Raw genomic sequence first — 16699 nt, 5'->3', positions numbered from 1 at the left:
GACTTTCCTTTGTGATTTGCATTCAGCTTCTGATTTCCTTTTGTGTCTTTTTTCTCTTGTTTGTCACCATGTCCACGTGACTGGCCTGTCTCCCTTCCTGTCTGTTTGTCATCACGTTGACCATGAAGGCCCTCCAGCTCTGCCAGCTTCTCTTCCACCGCAGCTGCAAGGTAAGGACAGGCCCGACACCACCATTTCACCAGACACCACATTATCATCAAGCCTGCGTTGAGGCGGTGCTAGTGTAGTGGTTAAGGAGCTGGGCTAGCATGCAGTAGCCTGAAAAGTTATCGGTTCAATTCCCGGCTTCCACCGTTGTGTCCTTGAGCAAGGCACTTAACTCCAAGTTGCTCCGGGGACAATGTAATCCTATGTAATTATGCTACCTAATGTAATATAGTTGACATATGTAAGTCACTTTGGTAAAAAAGTGTACGCTAAATGTAATGTAATGTAATGGGTGTAACGCGTTACTGTAATCACATTACATTTGTCAGTAACGAGTAGTGTAAGGCGTTGCTGTTCTACATTCAGTAATCACACTACAGTTACTAAAAGTTTGAGCAAGGATTACTTTATTCTCCTATTTGAGATTCTCCTATTAGGAAATAGGAATCCTCCCCCTTGAGCCGCCGAGACGCATGTTGCGGTGGTGTGCTTTACCCTGTCATGAGCAGGGTGCGTGGAATCAGGCCGCCTCCTACAACAGCTGCCTATGAGACGGTCTTCTTGGCTTTAGATGATACTTCTTTGCTTTCCTATTTACAATCAGGCCGTTTATTAGAGCTAAAACTAAAAGACTAAATATTTCCTGTATTAAAAAAATCTGCTGCTCAAAATGTTGCGGTAGCGACGGCATTTTAAATTAAACTGCGTTGTCGATATTAGTGTGTGTGTGCACACGCGCATCTTCTGGGAAGGTGACAAACCCATCGGAGTATTTGTTAGCTTAATACAGAGCGGGAGAGTGGGGAACAGTGCACAACTAACTAATGCCTAGACTGAAGTCATTCACACCACAAATTGCCTCCAAAAAGATTTCAGGGTGTTATACAAGCTAGTACTGCCACTGTTTTCAATGTGAACAAGAGCAACTTAATGACAGATGGTGCTCAACTCGCAATCTCACTTCAATTAAAATTTTCAAAGTTGTGTGTGTGTCACCATTCAACATTGCGAGGGAGGGTGCGCGAGCAGGGCAGCAGCGCTTCCATAAAGCAATTTGAATTTGCACAATTTTTGTGCAAGTTCACAAAGCCGTGTTTGTGAACTTGAAGGCAGCTTTCAGTAAGACAAAGCAATGATCAGGCCTACAGTGCAACCTGGGTTGTAGAGTGTAGTAGACTAGATTATGCTACCTAATGTTTCATACGTCATTAATTGTAAATAAATAAAAGGGGGCACATCAATAACAGCGTCCATAGAAACATTTCAACGCAGAAACGCAAAAGTAATGTTAACATGTTACTTTCCATAGAGAGTAAAGAAGTAATGTAAGGGATTACACTTTTTTATAGTAAGTGAGTAATGTGTAATACATTACTCTTTTTGAGTAACGACCCCAACACTGGTTATAGACTAGCACAACTTTAAACAGTCGTGAAAAAGGTTCTTCATAATTAGGCTATAAAAGGTGTATGTATTTTATTTGTCATATTTAATATCCTTTACCCAATACTTTATCAACACTAGAACTGTTGCAAACAAGTCTGCAAACTTCAGCACACTGTTTAGAGTTAGTCCCGGAAAAGTAAAAACCTGTTGTGGTCGGACATAGTGTATATATCATTCGAGAATTATATTCTTGGCTCAGGGTGGCCAGGCATTTCGTAAAGGCCTGTGGTGGTGATTCTCATCATTCTTTGTACTGCAGAACAGAGAGACCACTGAATATGATCTCTGAGGGGACACTTGAGTGATGGTTCTTGAGCCTCATTCCCTCGTTGGAAAACAAGCCTGCAGGGTGTCTGGGCTCCTCCGGGCACTTTCTGGAACCTTCCTGGGTCTGTCTGTTTGGGCAGCTGCAACAATAGCTGTCTCTTTCTCCCTGTCTCTCTTTCCTTCTTTCTCTCTCTCTCTCTCTCTCTCTCTCTCTCTCTCTCTCTCTCTCTCTCTCTCTCTCTCTCTAATCTCTCTCTCTCCCTCCCTCTCCTTCTTATCCCCCAAGAGAGAGGACCAATTCCACACGGTACAATTAGCACCTCCTGTCCCCTCTCGGTCACCCTCGCTGGATGTCTCCATGCGTCAATTCCCTCCATCCCTCCCTCCATCTATCCCTCTTTGTTTCTTCCCTTCACTCCCTCTCCCTCTTTCTCTATCTGTCAGAAACAGCTGCTGGAGAGCCACAGCTATATATTCCTCTGTGGTCTTTTTTCCGTAACACCATAAGGGCTTGCCTCATAATAGAAGAGTGCTAAGTCGGTGGGTGTGCGATCTGCATCCAAGGGCGCTGCTCACTTAAAGCACCTCTTGTGCAAGAAAGCGCTTGTTGTAGCCCAGGACCCATAATGAGGAAGTGTGAAGGTTTAACAAACACTGAGATGGCTAGGTAATGTTGTGGTGATTTTTTTTCACACAAGTAGATGTGCACACTCACACTCACACACACATTTGTATGCACATACACATATCCGTTGTGTGTAACTGACCACCAGCTGTCCTGTGCTGACAGTCCTTGGGGATTGGCTGTCCTTCAGTGTGTATTGCTGGTGTGCAGAGGCCGCTGTGTTGGCCAGTAGGCCAGCCACATGGCTATTGAGTCAGGGTAGCTAAATGCCACCACTGACACCAGAGAGAGGAAGCAACTGAAGCGCGGCAAACATGATGACCACATCGTACTCCCCCACTCAGGAGAGTTTCTCATGTAGTTATGGAATCTCCCATAGAACAGCCGGTTGTTTGCATTGTACTGGGTACAGATATCACAAGTGATGATAATTTGCCACAATTGCTGAGATCTAGAGGTTTACCTTGGAGACATTGTAATTACACTTTACTTAATGTATGCTTATTCAAATGATGCGAAAAACGCCAAGTTTTTTTCCATGACACCCCTTGATTGTTGGAACTTTTTTGGACAGGGTTTGTGTAAAAGGTGACTCAGAGGACTTTGAAACAGGCAGATTGAGGTTTGTCAGTCATGTGGGTTTGTCAGTCATGTGGGAGAGATTGATGCTCTTCTTGTGAACAGAACATTAGCAGACACACACGCACAAACAAACACCCGCAAACACACACACACTCATCCACGCATGAAAAAGATATGAGTAGCTCGGTTTTACTGAGTCACTCCCCTCCTGCGATTCTAGTTGCTAGCTGCCGTAACTAAGCAACGTACACCGGCCATTTTTTTTTTTATCCGGTTGGGGGTGGTTGTGTGTGTGTGTGTGTGTGTGTGTGTGTGTGTGTGTGTGTGTGGTAGGCCAAAGAGCAGAGACTCGGGGAGAGGCCAGAAATCAAACACTACGGAGCCAGCCGGCCACAGTCTGAGCCAGCGCTGGACAGTCTGGGGTGTCACGTGTAGTTCTTGCATCTAGCACTTTAACATGTACGTCATACACAGCTTATAATTTGGCAGTCATGGGATCAGACCTGGTTTTGTCGGTTAAAGTTTTTTTTTTTTTTGCAGAATCTTGTAGAGTAGGGGTACCTCTTTAAGATTTAGGAGGGTGCCCAGTGATATATCCCTTGGGCGATTTTGTTTATTAACCCATTCTTGTTCAATGTGCTGAATATAAGGCGAGACTCTACAGGGGAATAGGGTAAAACATTTAACTAGCAGATATCACTATGAAACTTCCCCAGTTGATTACTTACATTATTATGAAAAAGAAATGTATTACAAGTTTTCTGTAATTTAATGTTTAAATATGAAAAAGCTCAATGTGCCAAAATCATGAAAAACAAAATAGAAAATACCTCTAATTTCAAGGTGAGTATTCATATCAAATTCAAATCAACTCAAATCAAATTTACTAAAATACAGTATTCGGAGTGATATGAATGATATGTGATATGATTTCCTCTCCCACTCTGAGAATAATTTTGCACTTCAGAAGCACCTACATACACCACACTTTCCAGTCTTATAACTATATTCAGAAGGATTTTACAAAGGGGTTTGTTGATATATTTCTAGCCTGATTTATATGGCATTTTATTACTAAAAACATGGCGAAAATAGATTTTTTATAAGCTATTGGCAGTATTTTCTGATTTATTGAACAACTAAAAGAGATATCCATAACATCCTGTGTAAAAGACTTTTCATCTAGTATGTCAACACAGAAGGTAAATAAGTTTATGCAAATTAGCACATATTTAAATAGACTGTGCCTAATTTGCATATTTAATCATTAAAATACAGAAAACTTGTAATGCCCTTTTTCTTATATTAATTTAAGTAATCAACTGGGAAAGTTTTGCCCTATTCGCCTGTAGTGCCTGCCTTATATTCAACACATTGAACAAGAAGGGCTTAATATCGAGAATTGCCCAAGGGATATCACCGGGCACCCTCTCTAATCTTATTGAGTTACCCCTTGGCAACAAGAAACAAAAAACAACAACAAAAACAAACTTTAACCGTCAAAACCAGGTTCACCTAAATTATGGCATTTGGCTGCTGGACTATTAGCCAGTGGGGAACAGAGCATCATCATAACGACAGCCATGCTACAAAGGCTGTCAAGTGCACTTCCTTGTCATGTGTGTGCTAGATGTTTAAATGTACAATGAGCGAGATTTTCCCCCTGTAGTATCTGTGGAGTCTGAGTTAGAGTGACCTTAGCTGTATCCCCTAGATAGCAGAAACCTTGAAGATGCCATACTTACATTTACTTTGAAAAAAAACTATCTTTGGCAGGAATTTAGATGGCATATGGTCTATAGCTGCCCTTAAAGCTGCGTGTTGACCTGTTGGCATCTGTCCAATGATTTCAGTTGTGCTTCCCATTAGTATTCAAATAATGGAGATTTGAGCACAACGTGGTGGCCTGCTGCTATCTTGGCCCACTGGGGCAGCTGTGAAAACTTGCTGAGGGGGGTCCTCTAGTGGACATTCAAGGGAATGGCCAGAACAGCTGAACACTACTACAATGATGACTTTGTATGATGGGCCATGCTTTGATCCTTTATCATGTCTGTCTGCAGTGCCCTGGACGATGACAGCATAAGTCTCAGGCAGCAGAAGCTGGAGAAGCAGGTAAGGACAGAATTTCTCTCTCCCTCCCTTTCTGTCTCCTACTTGTCTGTCTGTGTTGCTCTCTGTAATTATAGTCTCTCTCTCTCTCTCTCTCTCTCTCTCTCTCTCTCCCTCATACTTTATTTCTCTGCAACTCCATGCGGGTTGTCTCTTTGCCTTAGCCATTGACAGCTGGTGTGAAAATGCCACCGTTCTCTGCCCTGGGAGATGAGTGTCGAGATATGTGCTGACAGCAAGAAAAAAAAAAAGCTGCTCGTCTCTCTTCAACAGAACCCCCTTTGATTTTTGAAAGTTTGCAAAGGCAGGGAGGAGAAACTAACGAAAGAAAGGTGGTAGCAGAGTAAAAAAGGGGGGATGGCGGAGGAGTGATGGATAGAGGAGAAGGAGGACAAGCTCTTGCTGTCATCTGTCTGCACTGCTAATGGGCCGTGGTCTCAGACCCTCAATGGTGTAGTGGACTTCCTGCAGTGTGACATTACTTTTGTGAAATTATGCCCACCAAACTTTTCAATATGGAGTCTCTCTCTCCTCTCTCTTTGGGTCTGGCTCTTACTCTGCCCCACTCTCTCTCTCCCTCTCTTCCTCAAAATAAAAATCATGACAAATAAGCAGTTGCATTGCTTAAGCAGTCATTACTTATAGTCTACTGAGAACATATGGTACATTATCAGATACAAGAGAATTGTATATACTTATAGGTATATACTGTACAGTAGAATAAAAACATATGCTAGTGCAGTATGTGTGTGCAGAATGTGTGACTCTTTCACTGACTGATGTCTGTGTGTGTATTCCTGGTCTCCAGAGCCCTTAGTGTCTGTGCCTTTTTCAGCTGGCACTTACATAACTGGCAGTCGGAGTGGAAGGCACTATTGTGTTAGTAAACAGAGAGCACAGGGGAGCACCAAGCCCAGGAAGAGGGACGGTGCCGTCGGTGTGGAGCGCAGTGCTGGACGTTGGTTCCCTGCCATGCAGACTGGGGGCAAGTTCCTCAGTGTCTGTCTGAGGCAGGAGGCTGGTTTGGCCCCCCCCCTGCTTGTGTGCAGTGGTACTGCCGGTCTATGACTGAAGCCCTCTCTCTCTCTCTCTCTCTCTCGCTCTGTCTCTCTCTCTCTCTCTCTCTCTCTCTCTCACTTTCTCTCTCTCTCGCTCTCACTCATTCATTCCTCCCTCCTTTCCCACATCTCTTTCCACTGTCTCTCCCTGTCAGTCTGTGTCTCTCTCCTTTTTCTTGGGTCTCAATCCCCTCTCCTTCTTTAAGCCCCCTCTCCGCACTCTTGCTCACGCCTCTGTCCTTCTCTTTTCCTCAGTCTCTTCTCTCTCTCTCAGTCTTTTCTCTTCCCACCTCTCTTTTGCTCTCTTTGTCTCTCTCCCACACACACACACACACACACACACACACACACACAGACACACACACACATGGACACACCGATTGAGAGACCTTGCGTGTCTGCTCCTTGGCATTTGCCGCTTTGCTTGTTTGTGCGTTCGTGTTAATTCGCTGCCCCCGAAGCTCGCCTCTGAAGGACAAATAGCGAGGGAGGGAAAGCGGGAGAGAGGGAGACAGGAAGCTGAGAGGGGCATGCCTGCCCGCGGAGCCTGTCGCTGGGCTAGAGTTTGACTTCACGTGGCTCCTGGAAAGCCGGATCCACGGACGGGCGGCGAGTGTCCTTTTGAAGACTTCTGCACCTGGCTTTGTTTGATAGCTCTCACTCAAGAATGTCCAGTGAACGGGTGGGTGTGTCTTTCTTGTTGATTCACACTTTTGCACACTGTATCTTGGTCATTTATTTCTAGACTGATGCATTCTTTTTGACTGCCATGTCCTGCACATTGGTTTTAGAGTTTTGAGCGTTCTTGTGTGAACGTGCAAGTCTGTGGATTTGGCTGGCGTGTTGGCTGTTTCACACCAAGCTTATCCTTATGATACTATTGTTTTGCTGGTGTGTCTGAAACACACTTCCTTGAGTAAGAGATACTGTAGCTCCTTGTCTGCCTTGAGAAGGCATGTGTTGTTTTCATTAGCTTGATTGTATTTCCAAACTGACATAGTTTCCTTTTAGACTGGGAGATGTTTTTATCAGCGGTAACAGTCTCTGTGATGAGCATCCCAGCTCTTCCTTTTTTGGATGTTTGTTCCTGTTCTGCATTTTATTTCAAAGATATGAAGTAATTGGGTCAGATCACATTTGTTTAATTGTGCCATGTTCATGGTAACATGGCATCAAAGTCAAATTTTGATTGCCAATGGCGAATGTTGATTTGCATTGATCAACAGATTTTGTAGTTTCATACAGGTCCTTTCTGACGCTATCTTTATCGGATGTCTCTCTCGCTTCAACCTTTCAAAACATTCTCACTCTTCCTACCTTTCAAAAATGATAATATTGTCCTACCATGAGATGGTAGGGTTCATTTAGCTTTGTGCATTTTGTGAAGAGAATTTGTCCCAAACAGCTGAGAGTTCCTCTTCATGGCTCCCTAGATGTGAATTCCCCTGTGGCAGTAGGCTTTTTCTAACCCCTGAACCCTCAGGCAGCTCCTCTCACTTGCAACCTCATCAGCACCAGTTGCCACAGCATCATTCAGATACCCCTGTGAGCTTCAGTACCACGGCAACCAAGAGACGCACACATCTCCACCGTGCTGAGACAACACCTTTCCACTCATCAGCACGAAACAAACATGTCTGAAATGGCTTGCCCTAAATAGCCCATAACCTAGTAACTCTGAGGAGTCTTGTGAAGAGAACAGATGAAAAGAGTATGGCTTTCCCTGGAGGGCGAGCAGGAAAGATGAGATCAACATACAGTGAAGGTGGATTAAAGAATTGGGTTCTTTATTGTGGAATCGCTGACCATATACTACTATACTAGACAAGTTTCCATGGGCCCTCGCAGCCTTGCTCATAATGTTGTCTGTTCATTATTTGAAATGTGATTATGGTAATCCATTTTAAGTTCAGTTAATGCTCTGAGAGCTGTGTGGAGTTTGATTAGAAACCAATTAGTTAGTCATTCAGGCTTTAGAGTGAGAGTACGTCACCCCGGATCCTTTTGAAAACAGTCGGCAGGCTTGAACTTCCTGTTCACCCCATCTACATATTTAATCAGTGATTTTTACACACACACACACACACACACACACACACACACACACACACACACACACAAAAAACCTGACCGTGTGACTGATGTATTTTACCGTAATATGGGCTGTGGCAGGGCCAGAGTGTGCGTCAGAGTGTGCGTTTGCAGTGAAGGAGTCCGCGGCAGGCGAGGTTGCACCATTGTTCGGTGGATTACAAAAAAGGAGAAGAGTGGGGATGGAGCGGCATTGTTATGGGTTTCCGGCTATTCCGGTTGTCCTTGTCTGACAGGACTCCTTGTTTTTAGTCACTCGGCTAATTCATGCAGTTATGCAACAATGAGCTGGAACAGAGAGACATGAGTGGAGTGTGGGGGAGGGTGTGCGTGTGTGTGGGGTGTAATATTTTGTGAGGAGGTACAACAGATATTGCATCTGCTTGAAGAATGCTTTTAGCTGCAGTCCTGTTGAGTGTTGAGTACTCAGGTGCTGTTTCACTGCAAGCAGAACTGCTGTACTGTTGGCCACATAAAAGCTGGCATTAGTCAAAGGTGTGAGAGAAAATGATGTGGTAGTGGATTTTGGGTCCCCTTTTGTTCCCCATCATGAGCCAAATCCTCAGGATGAAAAGCCTTAGATGAAGAGAGGGTGGACAGGAAATGCCACCAGCACCAGCAAAGATGTAAACAAAAACAAAAGCTCAAACTGAAGAAAGAGAATAAAAAAAAAAAAAAAAAGGTTGAATGAGAGAAAAGAGGGAGGACTATAAAGCGGAGCTACTTCAAGGACAGGAGCCACTATACACTCGCCAGCATGCTGTTACCATAGGAACGTCTTCTTTCTCCCTGCTCCCTTTCTCTTTTTCAAAAGGTGAAGGCAGTGGATGGGGAGCAGCTTCCCCTGTTTAGTTGCTCGCTGGTCCAAGCAGAAGCTTGGGGCACTTCCAAAGTAACAGTAACAGTAAACGGAAAGTTCCCTCTCTCAGTGGATTTAGTCGGTCTCTCTCAGGCCTTTTAGATTGCATCTGCTGAAAGTTGTTTTGATGGGGAAAAAGAAAAAAGTTTTTGAATACGGGAGTGATCTTGTTATTGTTAAAAAATATCAGCGAGGCCCCCATTGATTAGCCCTAAGCCCTTCAAAATCCACATTCTACCTCATCTCCTGGCTCTTGAGGAGGAAGCATGTTGAAGAACACCCAAGGAAAGTGTGACTGTGCTTTTCAGTGTTACCTAATTGTGGACACATGGCCCATAGCAAAGAGTGTTGTTTTGCAGACAGTGCTCAAAGACACCCAGAGAGCAGCAGCAGCTGCACACACAGCTGTCAGGCCTGGGGCAGGGGCTGCTGCTGCTGCCCACTTTAGGAGCTGTCCTTGCAAGGGAGGGAGAGAGGGGGGGGGGCAATTTTGGAATCCAAATCACAATCTCTGTCCTACCCTGTGTATAAATGTGTGGTCGATGTGACTCATGGAAGACTTTTGATCTTTTAGGTCAGATGGTAGCAGGCCTGAAGCAGTATCAAAGGTTGTGAGAGAGTCTCAATATCTCAATACAACTTTAGGGTCCCAGGGGTACATATGGCATTCTCTCCAGTTTCATTGAAGAGTCCTGGCAAAGGCAGGACACTCTTTGTAGGCCTGGATGTATTAACATCTTATATATTGGTATAGACTAACATAATAAGAAATTCTAGTTTCTCACCTTTTTATTGCTGTGTGGTCAACAACTAGACTACCCTTTCAAGTGTTCATGTTCACTTCCATGATTTTAAATGCTAAATTCTACTGCAACAGTAGCAGAAGTGTTTGTCACTGTCTGTAGTCTTGGTTTTATGTTCCAAATACACTTTTCAACTCAACAATATGAAACAGTCAACAGAGCAGAAACGAGACCACATATATCAACATAAGAATCTGCAAGTACTAGGGGCTACATTAAAAATAGTCACTTAATCGGCAAAGGGTAACAAGCTGAACAATAAACCAAAGGAGTCTCCATAGCAACCAGTGGAGTATTCTGTCATTTTGAGCATAATTTGTGGAAATTAATTAGAACAGTTAGTTCTGTTAGTTATAAATGTCTAAGAACATGTGAGTTTCAAGACAAAAAGGTAGATGTAGACAACTGTAATTACACAAGTAATGTAGAAGATTCCTGCAGGTAATGACATCTGATTATAGATGAACAAAAACTATTGGTTTCTTTAAAAAAAATCTAATTCTGACCACATTACTCTACCTACATTTCCTGTCATTCGGTTCAAGAAATATGTGATTGCAGATATACACCATGTTCCAAATTATTATGCAAATTTGATTTAAGTGTCATAAACATTTATTTTTTGGTTTTTCAATTAAACTCTTGGATGGTATTGTGTCTCAGGAATCATTTAAATCAATCTCACACCTGTGATAATTAGTTTGCCATGTGAGCCCAATCAAAGGAAAACTACTTAAGAAGGATGTTTCACATGATTAAGCATGCCACAGGTTTCAAGCAATATCTCGGCTGCTGAAAAGTGTGAAATTGTGCACTACCTTGTGTAATTCAGAGTAAGTAAGGTTTCTGCCAGACAAATTCATAGGATTAAGAGAGCAGCTTCTAAATGCCATTGCAAAGCAGCAAACAGGTATTTGAAGCTGCTGGTGCCTTTGGAGTCCCACGAACCTCAAGGTGTAGGATCCTCAAGAAGTTTGCAAGTGCATAAACCTACTATTCGGCCACCCCTAAACAATGCTCACAAGCAGAAACGGTTGCAGTGGGCTCAGGAATACATGAAGACTATTTTCCTAATAGTTTTGTTTACGGATGAGTGCCGTGCAACCCTAGATGGTCCAGGTGGATGGAGTAATGGATGGTTGGTGAATGGCCACCACATGCCCCAACAAGGATGAGACATCAGCAAGGAGGTGGTGTGGTGATGTTTTGGGCCGTAATCATGGAGAGGTAGCTGTTAGGCCCCTTTAGGGTCCCTGATGGTGTGAAAATGACCTCGGCAAAGTATGTAGAGTTTCTGACTGACCACTTTCTTCCGTGGTACAAAAAGAAGAACCGTGCCTTCTGTAGGAAAATCCTCTTTATGCATGGCAATGCACCATCTCATGCTGCAAAGAATACCTCTGGGTCATTGGCTGCTATGGACACAAAAGGAGAGAAATTCTGTGTGGCCCCCATCTTCCCCTGACCTCAACCCTATTGAAAACCTTTGGTGCATCATCAAGCAAAAGATCTATGAGGGTGGGAGGCAGTTCACATCCAAGCAGCAGGTCTGGGAGGCTATTCTGACATCCTGCAAAGACATTAAAGCAGAAACTCTCCAAGAACTCACAAGTTTAATGGTTGCAAGAATTGTGAAGGTGATATCAATGAAGGGGTATGTTAACATGTAACTTAGCCTGTTAGGATGTTTTAGATTGAAATAAATTTTGATTTAATTTATATGACCTAATGCTGCAAATTCAACCAATGACCATTTTTAGTTCTTTACAACTAAACCTATAAAATGTCTTGAAACTCTGTTGTGCATAATCATTTGGAACAGTGCATTTTGAGTTTTTTTATTTTTGAAAAATAAATACTGTTATCATAGGGAGGTTTGTTCAATCAAATGTGAAGTATAATCTAACGGTTGATGACTTGAAAGTTATACTGACTGTCATTTGCATCAACTATTTAGAAAAATTTAATTTGCATAATAATTTTGAACGCAGTGTAAGGGTTTTGTTTGTAACGTCTGTGTTCCGCGTGTCCTCCGCTGCACAGAGGGCCCTGCTGGAACAGAAGCAGCGGCGGAAGCGGCAGGAGCCCCTGATGGTGCAGCCCAATCCGGAGGCCCGGCCTCGGCGCTCTCGGCCCCGCCGCAGCGAGGAGCAGGCTCCGCTCGTGGAGTCCCGCCACAGCGTCACCAGCGACGTCATCCTGGATGGTGAGCGAGTTTTCATCTGTTTGGGTCGGAGTGTGTTTTTGAAAGAATGTGGCCGTGCCCCTTAAAATGGGACAGTCAAGGGTTGACTTGTAAAGTTAGAGAGCATGAGAATTGTGGCCAAATATATCAGTGTGTGAATGTGTTGTGTGAATGTGGCTGTGGTTGGTTGCATGGATTTGTGTGTGTGCATGGGTGCATGCGTCCTCGACCCTTGCGTATTAGTGTGTGTGCATGTGTGTGTGCTGTGCCAGAACCCAGAGAGTGCTATGCCCTGCGGTGGGACGATGATGAGCACCGGCCGCTGCTTCCAAGGTCCCCTGTCCGACGCCGGCCCAGTCAGATCAGGCTGGCCGAGGAAGGTAGAGCAGGACGCAGGAGAGCAGAGGAGCTAGTAGAACTTTTAGAACTTCATTCAAGGCCAAATGCCTTTCAAACAAGTTAGAGTACAGCAACAAGTTAGACAAAAACTTGAAGGAAAAATGCCAACTTTTTGGAAAATTACCGTATTAGCTTATTTGCTGTCTAATCACAGTCAGGATAAGAGGATACATACCCTTCTCTTCTCTGTGTGTGCAATAACCCAGTCTAACCCCGTTTGCCTAGCTTAGCATAATTCACAGGGAGTGGGTTCCACTTCCTCATGCACAGATAAGAGAAGGGTATGTATCCTCTAATCTAAGTCTGGAGTACACAACAAATGAGCTCATTTCCCTAAAAGTTGGTATGCTCCTTAAAGTAAAATAGCAAGATGTGACTAAAGATAATGTGATGATGCCTGTGTGTGTGATTTTATGTATGTGTATCTATATGCATCTATTTGTGTGTGTGTGTATGCCTGCGCATAAAATTTCAATCCTGATCGATCTAGAGAGGAGAAACTCGTCACCTCAGACGATAGTCATGTGGGTGCGAGAGGCCGCTCAGGGAGGAGGAGAGAGGTGTCAGCAGGAACAGCGGCAGCAGCAGAAGAACTCCCCAGAGCCATTAGCAAGAACAGAGAGGGTTCCCCCGGAGCAGGAGATCTGTAGTGGAACGACAGGTGCTCTGAGGCTGCTGGAAGAACAGCAGGGATCCAGTAAAGCGCTACTTAGAGAGACAGGCAAGAAACTCAACCCAGGGCTCCCAGGGTACGCTAGCTCAGCAACTATATAGTCTTGACTTAAGTGTTTGGCATTCACCACCTAGGCAGTCACAGCTGCAAAATCAGTGTTGAAACCCTGTGTGAAGGAAGGTTGCTCCTCTTTGCATTCCACAGTGGACCAGTAGATGCAGAAAAAAAAAGCAATCCATGGCAAATGTTTCATTTGCTACTGATCGAAACCAAGACCTGTTGTAGGAAATGAGTAGGTCTGTAAACTTGTGGCATCAGTTCCTAACATTTGACCTTTGACCCTGAAGGGATTGATGGCCCTGCAGCCTTCCTTGGCACCGAGGTCCCTGACACGGGCTCCAGGGTCCAGATCCTGTCCGTGAGCCAAGCCCCGCAGTCCCCGCCCGCTGAGGAGCCGGACAGGGACGGGGACACGGAGACGTTGCTGGAGCCCAAGACGGACATACATGAGCTGCTTCAGAAGAGAGGTGAGTCTCTCGGTAACTGTCTGCGGTGTTATGGATAAACAACACACAGACATTCAGCTAGAATATATATTATTACATCGCAATTCATTTCTATAATTATTACAGAATGAATACTGTGGTGGATTGAGCCAGATATAATTGTGTCTGTAACCAGTCATTATTTGAAATGAGATGTTTGTGTTTTTTTATTTTAGCTTTTTTTTTTGTTGTGTCCTTTGTTTTGATCCCACACCGGTTCACCTTTCTGTGTGAGAGAGAATTACAACCTTTGATTAGAAAAAAAGATGTCTGAATTGTAGAGGAGAAGGAGAAGAGGGTTGGGTTCGTAACATCCAGTTTACTTGATTTTCTGACTGTAGATTGTCGGAGACCAAAGGCAAATCAGTCAGTCAAGGACAGTCTACTCAGTGTGTCTGCCATTTACCCAACGCAGCCCTCAGGGGCTGGTGCAGACCTGTCAGAAGGGCAACAGACTCGCAGTGGCACTCTCTAGCACACACTCAAACACACACACACACACTCTCTCTCTCTCGCTCTCTGTCTCTGACTCTTACTCACTCACTCACTCACTCACTCACTCACTCACTCACTCACTCAGCCACTATAATAGGGTCAGAGGAGAGGCCAGGCTATCAACCAGTCAGCCATTTTAGTCATGGACTCGAGACTCAGTGCTTTAAAAATGGTAAACATGAGGTTTTATTGTGTAAACAAATGGAAACAAAGGAAATTGTCAATAAGGCACCAACACCTTTTGTTGCTTTGTGCTTTGTTCTCTCCTTAGTTCTTTCACTGCCTTTGGCAGGAGAATAAATACAGTTAATCTAGTTGCTCTAACCTAGATCTTAGTGAGGTTGCCTCAGCTGCATGTCCACATAGCTTAATTGCTGATAAGGCTGGATGAAACTTGAATTGGCCTTAAGATACAAACAGACAACCACACATTGTGGCTATGTCCGAAACGGGGAAAATGCTGCCGTCTAAGATAGCATTCAGTGGCAGCGAGGCATTGAGGCATGTCCGATTCAAATATTTCTATGAAATGCTGCGTTCTAAGATACCTTCGTCTTGCCGAATTTTGAAGGCAGCATAGATGTATCCTTCATGCTGCCTTCAACGTCCAAAATTCTGTTTAATTGTGAGCAGCTGTTGCTGCTGCGGAATTTTACGTTATTCTGCTTTCTGGTATCCTGGCAACGGTGTTCTGTGTTGCTGTCTTGCTAGGCTGTCCGAAACAAAGTGCGTAGCTGGTACCTTGATGCCTGCTACGGCAAGTGACTAGTTAGAGAGCTGGGGGCAGCGAGACAGCAGACAGCTGCCTTCCGCTTCGGACAGAGCCATTCTCTTTCTCTTTTGCACAGACACAGACACAGACACAGGCACAGGCACAGGCACAGGCACAGGCACAGGCACAGGCACAGGACAGACACAGACACAGACACAGACACAGACACAGGCACAGGCACAGGCACAGGCACAGGCACAGGCACAGGCACAGACACAGACACAGACACAGACACAGACACAGACACAGACACAGACACAGACACAGACACAGACACAGACACAGACACAGACACAGACACAGGCACAGAGTCTTTTGAAGTCATTTCAGTGACCTTGCAAGAATGTGGATAAAAAATCCCAGGACAGCATTTACCATGCAGTAATATTTTGTGTGTTTGTGGGTATGGATGTGAAGTTACTGTCTCAATGAGAAATGAGGCAATTTATCCAGTGTTGGGGGAGATCACAGTATGATATTATTGCAAGTCTGTCAATTTTACAATTAAGAAAGTATTGTCTGCAATGATTCTGCAATGTATTGCAATTTATTTCTACCCCGTAGGCCTATTACCTTTTGTATACTGGGAATCTCTGCAGACATCTTGGTGCAGTAAAATTGTCCTTGACTCTGACTTCCTTTCCCATTACACTGACAGAAGAAAAGATAAAGGTCTTGTAATGTAATGTACATCGGAGTAGACATATGTCACGTGTTACAAAGAAGTTCTGACACAGCTTCAGCATCTTGAACATGAAAAACAATAGCTTATTAATTATTTTGATATGAGTTTAATGGCCTAATGGGGACATTGACCTTTGTGGAACTACATGTCGTCAATACACTCAACATTTAAGATCAACACAGAACCTCTGCCCATAATCCTCTGCTGTGAGATTGCAGTTCATCTCATCCTCCGTGCCAAACATGATGAGTGGCATCAGGGTGTAATTTTAGTGCCGGTGCTAATAAGCCCCCAGTCTCAAGGATAGTCACTGGAGGAAAATGAACATCAGGCCGTTTCCTGGAAACACTTATCAGCCACAGCCTCTTGTCACATATTTCGGAGAAATGGCATAACAAGTAATGGAAAAGGAACACCTCAATTTGGAAAAGAAAGAAATGGTCAGGCCTTGGGTGATGCGGGAAGCAGGATTTTTGCCTTTGTTTGTATGACGTAAGCTTAAGAGCCTTCTTTAAAGACATGTAGACAAAAGAATAAAACAGAGACAATGTGACAGACAAAGGTAAAGAAAAGAGGATGAGACAGACAGAAAGAGATCGACAGACAGGAAATATAATAAGGAAATATACAGCTCGTCAATTCTCCATAGCAGGGGATGATTCCACCCTGTACCCCATGATGTCATTCGATTCAGGTCATGGTGTACCAGGGATACACGGTCATCCGCACACCGTCCCATGTGACTGACCACGGACAGAGTCACTCTGTTTTCCTAAGTGCTCAGCAACACTCCGCCTGCATTTAATCACGGACCGGCCAGCAGAATTTGGACGGGTGACACAGTGGTGCATAGCAAGAAGCAGAAGCACAAACAGAACACAAGCAGTTCTTTTTCTGTTCTGCACGCTTGTCTCTATCTGTCTCTGCCTTTCCA

General features: G+C 44.1%; 1 protein-coding gene across 2 annotated transcripts in view; it reads left to right on the top strand.

Moving 5' to 3' along the window:
• The window catches only part of tulp3 (TUB like protein 3), a 30709-nt gene that overhangs the window by 8589 nt on the left and 5421 nt on the right, over nt 1–16699 (top strand). The window contains exons 2-7 of one of the 2 annotated variants that reach the window (XM_048267390.1): nt 129–170; nt 5152–5203; nt 12055–12217; nt 12469–12576; nt 13086–13316; nt 13616–13795. In XM_048267390.1, coding sequence (XP_048123347.1) covers nt 129–170; nt 5152–5203; nt 12055–12217; nt 12469–12576; nt 13086–13316; nt 13616–13795 — 776 coding nt within the window. The remainder of the gene's footprint in view (nt 1–128; nt 171–5151; nt 5204–12054; nt 12218–12468; nt 12577–13085; nt 13317–13615; nt 13796–16699) is intronic. The other variant, XM_048267391.1, reaches the window with a different exon arrangement.

This window comes from Alosa alosa, chromosome 17 (assembly GCF_017589495.1).
Source record: "Alosa alosa isolate M-15738 ecotype Scorff River chromosome 17, AALO_Geno_1.1, whole genome shotgun sequence".
Lineage (NCBI taxonomy): Eukaryota > Metazoa > Chordata > Actinopteri > Clupeiformes > Clupeidae > Alosa > Alosa alosa.
Note: the sequence above shows the minus strand (reverse complement) of the source record. Positions and strands in the feature narration are given on the sequence as shown.